Source organism: Apostichopus japonicus, chromosome 14, assembly GCF_037975245.1.
Source record: "Apostichopus japonicus isolate 1M-3 chromosome 14, ASM3797524v1, whole genome shotgun sequence".
Taxonomy (NCBI): Eukaryota; Metazoa; Echinodermata; class Holothuroidea; order Aspidochirotida; family Stichopodidae; genus Apostichopus; species Apostichopus japonicus.
This window is the reverse complement of record NC_092574.1, coordinates 20,964,482-20,977,342: the sequence shown is the minus strand read 5'-3', so window position 1 is coordinate 20,977,342 and position 12,861 is coordinate 20,964,482. Positions and strand designations below refer to the sequence as shown.

The following is a 12,861-nucleotide window of genomic DNA, read 5'->3' as shown; positions in this document are numbered from 1 at the left end:
ATCTTTCCATAATATAGAGGTATGCAAGGTTATTTCTTAGTTTGTATATCGAGGCCTTGTGTCATGCTCTCTGATTTTTCTCTGGGTGTTGGTTCTTCCTCACCAAGTGCTACCTCAGAATACAGTTTTGTCTTTGTCTTTAATGAATCTGTTACTTCAGAATATTTCATTTTCTTCTTTGATCAAAGCCTCATCGACCATTTTGCCATTCGCATTCTCTTTATTATTATCAATCTTCCTATAGAGAGTTACGTCACTTAATTCCGTGGCAAGTACCTCATTTTTATGTCTTAAACCCCCTTTAATTTGAGATACTGCTTCATTCCCATCCTTCTTTACCTCACTATGCAACGATGTTCGTCACATTAATATGTTTGTGATTTCACTTGATTCGCTTTTAACGCTTTTCGTTTCAATTTCCAGCTGATTTTCACAGATATTACAGTAACTACTGTAAATCAAAAGTCTTGTATCACAGCAAATACTGGATCGTGCTGACAAATCTGATAAATCGGTAGCATGTATACTATTAATTTTATAGTAAGAACTCATGATATTTGTAATTCCAACAAATCCCAACAACTGGATTTGTTGGAATTACACATATCCTCAGTTCTTACTGTAATCCTAATAGCACATGCTATCGAATTATAGCACGATCCAGTTTTTACTGTGGTACAAAACTGTAAGATTTACAGTAGTTACTGTGTTCTTTATGTGTATCGGGTGCAATTTCAGACCCAACGGATTTAATTGTATGTTCGATATTTTTAAGATGGACATTTTCCAATTTTTTTCTTGCTTTTAATCGTTGCCTTCATGTCAACGGTTTCATAACTATCATTTTTGTTAACTATCTCCTGATCAGGCAAAGCCTCTGTTGGTATTGACATTTCTCCATCTACTAAACTGTAATAATTAGGGTTAGATTTTCGTGAAAATACTTTGTCATGAATTGATTGAAGCATAATTAGTGTTCAGGGGCTCTAAATTGTAATTACTATTTTATATTTTCATCAATGATATTGTATTCATGTTCTGCTGACGTCACGTCATCGTCTTTAGTTTCATAAACCGGGTTGTACACCATTTGGTCATCTACATCACCATGGTGATTTCCACTGACGTTAGTTCCGTTATTCTCTAGTTCATCAGGATGAGTCGCTTCTCCTTTTTGTCTGTAAAATTAGGGCAGAATGAATATCTTTGCAGAGTTCGTAGCTTTTTCATTGACCGGAAACGTTCTTTCCGAGAAATATATATATTTTTTATAGTAAACTTGTAATCACGTGTTGGTCAAACCCAATATCTTTCATGTCGCTCATACGATTTATTTAATGGTTTCCAATTTTCATTACACTTACATAGTTTACATTAAAGCCTCTAATTTGTAACTATTTTATAATAAAGGCATATATCTTTTTCTTTCTTTATAAACAGTTAAGTCCTTTCATTCGCTGTTCAAACATCCATACGTATTCATAACTATAAGCATCCATTTAAATGTTGGGTACTGAGATTATTTTAATTGAAAATAAAATAAGGAAAACATAGTTACCTTCTTGAGTGGCACCACAGTAAGCCCGCAAACCCAAGGACTAGGAACAGTATAATCACAATTGCGACAATTATTATCCAAAGACTGGTCCCGTCGTTGGAATTCTCTGTGGGTAAATTTAAAGTAGCTTGTTTAGGGCAACAAAACGATAAATTACAGACGTGAACCTTTTAAATATGCACACGTACTCATCTCTAACTGTGTCATTTCCATTTATAAAAACTTGTACAAGTAGACTCTGTCCTAACAAATGTTGCTTCCATTGGCTCACATATCTTGTAAAACAGTTTCGAAGCAACTGTTATATACGGTACTGTCAAAAACTATTTTCGCTGAAAGCTTCAAAAATTTCTTAAGCTTAAAGAAGCGTCCAAAAGCTACGGTCCATTTATCAGTGAATTATATACAACTGCCATATCTCAGCCATTTTGTTTCATCGAAATAATGATAGGTATCTTTCTCGAAGATTTAAATTGCCAAATGCGTAGATAAGTAGCTTATTTCTCAGCTTCGTATACTGTTAGACAGACATTCTTTCAACTGGATGAGACGATGAAATTAATCCTTGTATTTAAAGCCTCAACCTCTAAAAACACAAAAAAATATGGCTAATATGGCTGAATTATGGAAAATATCATCTTTGGTTTGAAACAATATTCTATTCTAATTACGTTATAAAATCTAAATATTGATGAGTATATATTGAGTGTTTTAATTTGACCTATTGGCAGCTTTGTTCAATTATAAAAAGCCAAATATTTTCTACAATCATTTTTCAGTCTCAGCTTGAGACATATTTTACCATCTTCTTCACGTCGTTGCTCAACTGTACGCAGCTCCTCTGTGTTCATTGTAGAAGTTAAACCAATGAGTGAATGCTTCTCAGAAGTAGCCGGAACTATACACACAAGAAAAAGAAAACAATATAAATAAATAGATATTAACTGGTTAAAGGTAATACCATCTCTAACCAGTAGTGTATCAGTTTAGAAAGTAAACTTAACAAATAAAGTACACAATTAATGTTTATATTTCGTTGAAATAATCTCACCAAAAATTATTTAAATTATATCGATTTTTCGTTGATTACCCTTAAATTTGATTTTTGATTTTTTTCTTCTTTTCGTGATTGTTGTCACTGATTGTATGCAGTTTTAAATGTCAGTTAATAAGATCTTGAGAAATACCAAATGGATACTGTCACATTTTTTCCATTCGATTTACCTGGATGTATCTATCATTTAAAGTTAATTTACTACCGTACCAGTTTGATCTGAATTTGAAGTTTGCGTCATTTTCGATGTACTACGAAGCTCTGTGATTTCAGTTGGAGAACTTTCCTTAGGTCCGGAAGACTCCGAAACGGTAGCTTAAAGAAAATTACAGAGAGAAAGAAAGATAACCGTAGCAATAAATGAAATAAATGTTTGTAATTTATAATGGTAAAACAGTTAATTGGAATACGTAAGTATACATAATGACGTATCACTTATAATTATGTAACAGGTGTATTACTATTTCAAAGGTGAATAAGCATCGTTAAATCATCCAGCTTTCTGTGTGTTGAATAAAGTCAAGACGTTTAAATTAGCAAATATGTTGCTCTTGAATTTCTGAAACAGAAACAAGCTAAGATTTGTATATGATTGGAGAATATGGCCAAGAAGGAACAATTGCGATTTTGACAACATTTTTATCACGAGAGGTTTTTATATTGAATGGACGAGGATGGAAAAGATGGGGTTGAGGGCGAGGGAGGCAAAGCATGTCATAAGCTTCCTTTAAAATTGAACAGATTGAGTTTATAAATCCTCGCGTAGTGCAATCTCTCCACTCTTATGAGATAAATGGTTCGTAAAATGGAATAAAATTTGATGTTATAACCTTTCGTCATTTTTCAGAACTGTTCAAGTAAATTATTTTTCAGGCTATAAATGGCTTGAAAAATGTCTTTTCAAGTTGATATTAAAGGAAATACTCACCACTGGTAGGCATAGGAACTGTTTGAACATCTGCAATCAGGGAAAGAAGAAGAATAAGGAAGACGTATTAGTCTTGGAGGAATCCTGGAATTCTGACTTTTACTCACTTTGGTTACATATTGGTCTGCATACTGTCTGTAACCAGTACCAGTAATTGTGAGAAGGATTTGAGATATAAGTATGAAAAGAGGCTTTTAAAAACATTTTTCTGCAACACATGGGCACGCAAGTACATGAACACACGCCAATTTGAGCAACGATTCCTATTTCTTATGTATAGGCATATATAAGTATATATACATATATATATATATATATATATATATATATATATATATATATATATATATATATATATATATATATATATATATATATATAGAAATAATAATAATAATAAAATAATGAATTCCCGGTAGAAAGCGTTGTCCGTTAATACGTCTCAGTTAACAGCGTAGGTACACATTTCTTTCAAACCAACATAATGTTACATTCTGTGACATGAGTGTGAAAAACCCACCGGAATAATCTAGTGTTCAACACAATGTACAGGTGACTGGAGGCTAATAACAAATCGGCGTAACAGATACTATTGATACTGAGAATCGTAACAATATATGTTATTTAAAGAGAAGCTTTTACACTCAGTCGCTGTAAAGGTAACTATATTGATGTCCTTATTATATCAATTACAACGTAGTTTCTACTCTACAGTGTACTGAAAACTATATGTAAACTTACCAATATCTATCTTTTCTATACAAAAGATTGTATCTTCAGGATAAGTTGCTTTCAACCTCACGATAATCTGTACAACATAAAATATATGTTTATATGTGTATATATATATATATATATATATATATATATATATATATATGTATATATATGAAAATCGTAATGAGTTGGAAAATTAAGAACAGTGAAAAAACTTTCAGCCGCCACCGGGATTCGAACCACGGGCCTCCCGCTCTGTACGCGGACACCCTAACCACTAGGCTATGGACGCTGATTGTATGTCCAGAGGTTCGAAACCGGTAAGGAAGATCGTAATTCCACTGTAGGCGTTTGTCACCTATATCGAACAATACTAGTTCTGTTTTTGGTGACATATTTTGCCCTACTCTAGAGATCAAACATGATGCTATCCAACTCGAAAATCATTTGTGATTCCTAAAGCCGGATCAGACTGTTCAAAGTATCTCTTTCGAGATCCGGCTTTAGGAATCACAAATGATATTGTGACTCGTACCCCACAGTTACACTTTACAGTTTCCTATTTTCACTATAGGTGTTGAAATAAGACTTATATTGTCTTGATGTTTGGCCGAAAGTTTACGTATTCACAGATTAGGAGTTATTAACTAATTGAAGTAAAGGTGAGTAAGGCACTTAATCCTATTGATTACTTAGTGGCTTGAAGCATTTCTCTATTTTCTTAATTCTCTTCAATTAATTATACTTCCCTTGACTTCCCGAACTCTCTGTTAATAGTCACACCACTATGTATTTATTGACGCTTCATATATTTAGGTTAATGCTCTGAAAGTTTGTTACTATGAACGCTATTCCCCTTCTTCCTTTATAATTTGGAAACAGGATCCAGCGATAGAGGCCTCCGAATTAATTTGACTTTTCTGAACAAATTCAACAAATTGTTAATTGTATATTGTCTACATTTTCAAGGGCTTACGGTAAGTTTCCAATGTCATTATGCAAATTAGTTATGTTTATTTTGGTTTGTTTCGTGTTGCTTTGTATTTAGCTGTTATGTGAAAACCCTCTGGACTATACTTGTGAGGGACGTATCTGCAGTCTTTTCTGTGTCAGGGTGTTCTACATAGAAACATTTTATTGTACACTAAACCATTTGCTGATACACTTGAACAGCGGTTTTCGCTTTCTTGTGGGATTGACCAGTGACATTCAAATGGCGGCAACAACTCGTCTACAAAGCATTGCTTTTTGCCAGCGATTGTATATTCCATGAAATGAAACATTCAAGATGGAGAAGAAACAACATTAACAACTTCAAACTCATAACCTGTCAGTCAGAATTGAAATTAAAAAGCATTGACCAGCATTGATCGAAAAAATTCAGCTCTTCATGAAATTCTACTACCTCCATTTCACTAACATAACCCCTGACCATATATTAGGCACACGCGATTGGGTGTACTGCAGTATGTTTTACTAATAAAGTATATACTTACGACCATTTCAGTTTGTTTCATTCACAAACCTTGGACGCTTTTATCATTCTTTGCATTATTTCTGGCGCGGATTTCATACGCACATTGCAGGAGCCATTACACCTACAAGCTAAACCATTCCGTTCTCTTTAAGTCGTCTCGTTTTGTAAGATGATTCATCCAATGACCACAAATATCGAGTTGGTGTTACACAGTAAACAAGACCCAACTAGCAAACATCAATGTTTAAGATTGCAGTGTGGAAGATATTTGGATTCTTTACGAATAACAAATAAAAATCAGTTGTTGGTGAAATATCATCAAAGCTGTGTCGTTAGAAAATAGTTATCACAATACTTTTGACATCATCGATTTATAATCATCTATTCCAAGATTAACACACTACCGTACTGTAAGTGATTAAAACATTATGCCTTTTAGTTTTACAGACGCTGCCTTAAATCATCCAATTCAGTGTATGCCTATATGTCTATTACTATAATACTAATTTCTGGAACAATCTGTAGTGAAATGTAATAAGGTCAAGTGTCAAGTCTATAATCCATTTAATTGATATACATACTGATGCATTGCTCTTCTCTGGTGATATTCGTTGAAGTATTTTAAGTACACCTGTCTTTTCTGCAGTAGAGTTGTACATCGCCTGTCCACCACTAATGGCTGAGGTTTCTGCGTTGAACGACTTACAATAATCAATTTCATGTATTAGAAATTCATATACAACATTACCATCCAACGTTTCGCTAGGGCTGTAAAAATAGTACAGACTTATTAATCTAGTAGCATCCTCCGGCAGACAAGGGACAAGTAGCTCAAATATCTTCAGCTCATCAGATTGCCATCTGGCACATAGGAAGCAATCTCTGGTATCTGTTGAGAAGATAAGAAATAAACAACGTTGTACTTGGTCCAGCGATAACCTTCGTAGTGAAATATAGAGCACTGAAGTCTTTCATCATACAATATATATATGTATATATATATATATATATATATATATATATATATATATATATATATATATATATATAGGCTATATGAATCTCGAAAATTATCTTTATTAATGTTATTTGGAGGTGATGACTGTCAAATGTTAAATCAAACATTGACGTGCTCATTGGCATGTCTGACCTAACGTCAGTACGTATGACGTGTGATCGTATCCACAATGTATGCTATAACGTTTAACGTTGATTGAAACAACAGCCACACACATGCATGCAACAATGTACTTTAGCTATTAATATAACCACTCAGGCAAATATTTGAGTATTTTTTATTTTATTTAATTTATAATATGCAATAATTATTACATTATGAGATCTTTATCGCTATGTATCAAATTTGATTACATTTATATAGTTTTTTTCTTTCCTTCTATACTCTGTAAGATATTTAATTTGCACGTTTAATCTCACACTGCTTATCAACTTCATAAAAGGTAAAAATGTTACAAGTGATAGAGGGTCTGACGTTTCAATCTTAGCAGGTCTTTCCACAGACGTCAAGACATTAACTTGCACATGATTTGAAAGGTGAGGTAGGACTGGGGGTTGGGATTTTTTCATCTCGCCAGATTAGTTTTAGGTGGAGACATGTATCTTTATTTAATGGCCAGATGCTATACGGGACGGAGTGCGGCCGCAGGTCGGTGTATGTAGCCGTACTCCTATCACGGGGTCCGGAGGACTTCCCCGCCAGGGTAATGAAGTTTGACGTCAAATGTTGCATTCCGAGGATTTTTGTGTCTGAGATTGACAAGTAAGGTTTACCAGCACTATTGACATTCAGCACTGAACCTTTCCCGATCCTCCCCCTCTCCACCGCCTCAACACCCTATAACCCCTCTCCCGAATTTTAATAAAAACGAGTATTTAGTAAGTGGTGATTATTTACCTCCCCGCCCCCTTTCCTTCTCCTCCCTACCCCAACCCTCTCCCCGACCTTCCATTCAACGTTGAAATGTTTGCTTCCAGACAAGAATGAATGAGTGTTAAATTAAAAAACGGCAAACACAATGCATATAATTAATGCTGATGCGAAAACTTGCAACAACCGTAAAAGCGAACAATCATTGTAATAGAGCGACCCCCTCCCCCTTATAATCAAAACGAGTATTAAGTAAGCGGTAAAAAAAACTATAAGCAACCATTTTGACTAACGTAGGAAACCATATGAAATTCGAAAACTACTTAAAGGAATTTTCCGGTGGCAGTCCATACGACCCTTAAATGGAACAGACAAATAATCCAAACTGCATGTTAGAAACTTTATCTCAGTATCTTGTTCCTAACTGGAGATATGGTTGATTGATTGTAACATATTGTGATTAGCTAATTGTTAAGCTACTCCAGGAAACTGGATCACATTAGGACGTCTATGATGTGTTCTGGGTAAATGCTCTTCAAAAACTATAACTCATTTATATTGTTATTGTAGATTTATCGTTATACAACCTGATACATTTTGAATGCTTGCTTAGCTCTGTACTTAGAATTGCATAACGCTGAATCTGTTTACATCTGTGGATAAGTGATTGACGTTTTATAAAATAAAACAAACACTTTTATTCAGCTGAACTGTCCTGATGACATCATCCATTCTGCTATTGTTAGATTCATTTAGAAAATATCACAACCATGGAAACAATCCATATCTTCACGACACAAACACGCTATGAGGATATGGTTCTCGCCTATGATTCAGCAATCTATCAGCAATTTTGCGATATTATCAACTTCAGACACCAGAAAATAATTTTAGCTTACCCATATTGCCGAAGGAATAAAATTCCCAGTCCCCGTCGTATTCATTGGTTGCTATGTTCTTTAAGCCAAAGTCGTTACAATCAGATCCACACGATATCGATGCTTGAGAGAAAAAAATATGTCATGTCAAATATTCAATGTATACAATGACCATCAGTACCATCAGATGGGGCAGTACCAGGGGGAAGTGGGTGCACCCCCCCCCCTTTGGCACACCAACTCCTAGTCTGTGGCGGTAAAACAAACATTCTCCCTTATGTCCCTTATTTGGGTAATAATACGTAATCTTCAAAATAGTTAATCTCCCGTTTTGCTGTGCTTTAAACTCGCTAAAATTAAAATTTCGTTCACCGATTAAGCGTGGGATGGTAGGAGTAAGAGGTTTTCCCCGTCCCTCGAAATTTTCAAGGGATCTGCACTTTATACAGCTGCGTTTTGGCTCTTCCAAAAGTTTTCCCCCAAAATGGTTTCTTTAACCATGGAGCTATCTGTTTATAGCTCCATGCTTTAACCCACTTGCCCTCCCCGCTCCCCAACACCAATCCACTTTGGAATGTCATCGAATCGAGGCTTATTGCTGTCACATTTTGTCTCCCACACACATGTTGAAGTCAGAAATGATCACGTGTAGAAAAGGTTAAATGAAAGATATTATATAACGGGAGTTTACAAATGATGTATTGAAAATTTACTAAGAGCGTCTTAATCTGTGTTAAAACTAACATTCACATTAAAGTTTTCCTTTTCCAAAAGAGTGTACAAAATAAATTTCAAAATTACAAGTCTTTCTCATATACCTGATAATCTCATAATACTTGTCAACGTATTAACAGGAATGATATACTCACCGATACATGATCCGAGAAGTAATACGTAGTGAGATATCTTGAAGAGATCAAAGTTAGTTGTTTGAGGCTTCATGATGTTTATCGAGACAGACAGTGACTTTTCACTCCGAACAAATTAAAAGTTACAACACTGATTGCGTTCTCCAACAGGAAAAAAAATCTTCCAGGGAAATCTCAATACTGTGTGCAAAGAGGAACTTTACGGTCCTATATTTTATAACCATAGTTGTCATAACAATTGACATCAGTGTAAAACATAAAAGGGGAACCGGCTTTCCATTCAGTTCCTCTTAACGTAGTATAATATATATTACAACTAGTAACGGGTCAATGCTTTTTCTAACACCATTGTTGTCAAAAATATAGCTATTATGATAGGTAATAAATCGTACAGTATGAAAAAGGAAACTTTTAATTGCGTGCAATGCTTGCATTGATAACTAGGAGCTATATGTAATGAGTGTATACAGTTTGAAATCCGTATTATTTATTTGGTATTAAGGAAACGAACCCCAAGAACGTGCTTATCACGTATATACGATGGTCAGGTGACCACATTATTCTCACCAGGGAGTTGTTCAATAACAACTCCCTGCTCTGAGAGCTTAATATGTAATCGAACGGGACATTAGTATAGAGTATGTTATATATACATTGAAACTGAGTGGTCGGCATACCGCGAGCTGTCCTCAGACTTCGGCTGCCGCGGCCGCTTTAGCCGATTATGTGCCAACAGGTGCCTCGAGCGTTCCTTAAGGTTTTACTCAGTGTTTATTCAGGGAGCTGCTAGAGTACATGGAGGTAAAATCTCCATGTAGAATAGCAGCTCCCTGGTTCATTGATACCTTTAAAATCCTCGTATCGGATTGGCTATATACCGTAAACTCACCGGCGGATGGGTATAAGTTGCCAAAAAAAAAACAGTATTGCTTCATCCCGAAACAGCTACGGCCTAGGCCAATTCAAAGGAAAGGAATCAGATCCAGTTTGGTATGACAACAAGGCCCTCGGTGTAAACACCCTTAGGCTAAATGATGCCCAATATTTCTGAGACCGCAAACTTTCAGCCTGGAGTAGCCTATACTTAACATAGGGTGCGAGGAACAACGATATCCTCATATATAGCCATGCTGACATTAATGGTAATATTATAGCGTTAAACGTCTATCGAGACAAAACAATTATCAGAAGTTATTGAAGACTTCAATTCCGTAGGTATCCGTATTGTACATCAATGACCGTTATGTTCATTCACTGTATTGCTATTCGTCTTGACATAACAAATCGGTTCGTGTTGCTATGCCAACTGGACGCAGGCGCAGTATGCCCTTAATTCGGATCGTTATGCTGTACAACGTACTGTTGTTCAATGAATAGCTTAATGTTGTTATTCTTGTTATTTTATTTGCGCATTTACATGGTTTTGACTTTTAATCAACTGTAATAAAAGTAAACGGATACCATTTCGAGACAGTTGTTGGGTTTTTTTAAAATTGTAATATTCTGAGATGAAAATGATTTTTTATATAGTGCTTTGAATGCATGGACGGGATTAATCAACGGTATACTGTGCGTTTATCGCAGAGTATGCACTCCACGGGGATATAACCCTATCGCTAGACGTACTCGGCGAAAATATATGATTATCTAAGCTTGCCAAGCAACGCTTAAGTAATAGTGGTATAGCTTGTGACTACAAACAGTCACACCGATACAAATATTTACAAACACACAAACATACACACCCAAACAATTTTCTTAAGCCAACTCAAATTTTTCTAGTTGGAATTTTCTATTTGGTTTCGTGAGCAGGAAGAATTGCATTCAATAATATACAATAATATTATCCCTTGTTGTTCTAAGGTTATGCCTGTATCTTTATAATTTACGCTTGTCATTGAATGTATTAATGGTGAAAAATGGTGAAAGGGGAAAGAAAGCCTAAAGAGAAACAAAGAAATTGAAAGATAAAAAGACTTAAGCTCATTTCATAAATTATATATTTTATAACACATCATGCATTAGGGACGTAGCCAGAAATTTGAAAGCAGTGAAGGGTGGGGGGGGGGGGGTGGAGCAGAACTTTAGAAGCTGCATTTCTCACTAAAAGGGAACAATATTACACTTAACGGAGCGCCATGATGTACGCAGAAATTTTATTGCCCTAAATGCCTTCCACGTTGCAGAAAATAAACACTAATGAGAGTATTGTGTATTACGTTGCTACGGTGGCTTAATAGGTACATAGGAATAATGTCAACATTTTGAATTTTATAGATAAAAAGTCAAATTGTTGGTCAAAAAAGTTTGAAAAAAATAGATAGATAGCCAACATTTGGAGATTTGAGGACAAATTGTTTCTTTCCTATGTCCCTTTTAAGCCACCGTACGTAGCAGACAAACTTTCAGAAGGGTCGCTTGGCTTCCTTCAACCTGCTTTTTCCATTGCACCGCTTCCCTCTGGCTACGTCCCTGTTATGCGTACTATAATATTTTCCTATTGTTTCTTCAAACCTAGGCCTTTTGTAGCCCGTTTGAAATAGAAACTAAACGATGCATGACAACACTGCTAATTCAGAGTAAAAATCTTCGTCATCGCTTATTTTACTTGTTTTATTTTTTTTTATTTTATAGTTTAACAAATGCCATGATGGCCTATCACACTGTATATTGTACAAATATGCTTGGTCATGACAGACCTGTTCTTTTTTTGCGGGGGGGGGGGGGGCGTTTACTGAATATGTGAATCAAGTTTTATGAATTCACCGTCCTGACTTTGATCTGGGGGTCAAGCCACAAAATCACCTCACAGCGTCCCCACAAAATCGATCCACTGTTCACTCTTCACTACAAATTCTAGTATTTGTGTAAGCTCATTTTAAAGTCCTTCGATTGGTCCCGAAACGAGCTACGCCTGTCCTATACATTACATATGGAGGTATACGCGATCAAGATCGCTATACACAATATCATTTGTACAATACAGACATATTGCATATAGGGTCTAGGTCAATTCCATACCAGTATTGAATATTTAATAAATCAGTGGTGAAAGTCAAATCATGTATAAGTGTGTATACTAGCGCATGCGCATCCAAGTTGTAATTTCAAAATCTAACGGGCCAATGTTCTGAGGTATCCGTTTCACGTGTTGCTGATAATTTTAACAATGAAGTATAATAATCAAGTCTTGATGGCAACTTCATTTAATACAAATATTCCAATGTAAAACCTTTATTTGTTCCTGGCAATTAATTCTGAGAAGGAAAATCAAGGCCTATCGCCGTAAAAAGACTTCAAGATGATTGTTAATTCTTCAAAAGTTGCAAGATTACGAACAATTTTGTTCACAAATAATTTGACTTGTTTTATCCTAATTTCTTTGAAAAGTAAGAAAAAAAATAACCTTGTTTATTTTGTCAAGCATCTTCCTTCATGAACGTAAAGGACACTTCTCTTAGGACTTCTCTCTTGGAAAAGATGAGCTTAGAG

General features: G+C 35.3%; 1 protein-coding gene across 1 annotated transcript; it reads right to left on the bottom strand.

Moving 5' to 3' along the window:
* LOC139979972 (uncharacterized) lies at nt 1-9,567 on the bottom strand. Its single transcript, XM_071991254.1, has 9 exons — nt 9,370-9,567; nt 8,522-8,623; nt 6,316-6,623; nt 4,282-4,348; nt 3,541-3,570; nt 2,823-2,927; nt 2,361-2,456; nt 1,559-1,664; nt 1-1,178 (listed from the first exon to the last, which is right to left on the bottom strand). Exons 1-9 carry the CDS (start codon nt 9,440-9,442, stop codon nt 1,001-1,003), a joined length of 1,065 nt encoding a protein of 354 aa, XP_071847355.1. The 5' UTR covers nt 9,443-9,567; the 3' UTR covers nt 1-1,000.
* Between the last annotated feature and the right edge of the window lie 3,294 nt (nt 9,568-12,861).

Excerpts from the sequence above, each read along its gene's own strand:
- LOC139979972 (XM_071991254.1), bottom strand. The coding sequence starts at position 9,442 with ATGAAGCCTCAAACAACTAACTTTGATCTCTTCAAGATATCTCACTAC. Across the intron at positions 6,624-8,521 it reads TTATTCCTTCGGCAATATGG|ATACCAGAGATTGCTTCCTA; the intron begins GTAAGCTAAAAT and ends TCTTCTCAACAG. Across the intron at positions 1,179-1,558 it reads CTGTGGTGCCACTCAAGAAG|ACAAAAAGGAGAAGCGACTC; the intron begins GTAACTATGTTT and ends CTAATTTTACAG.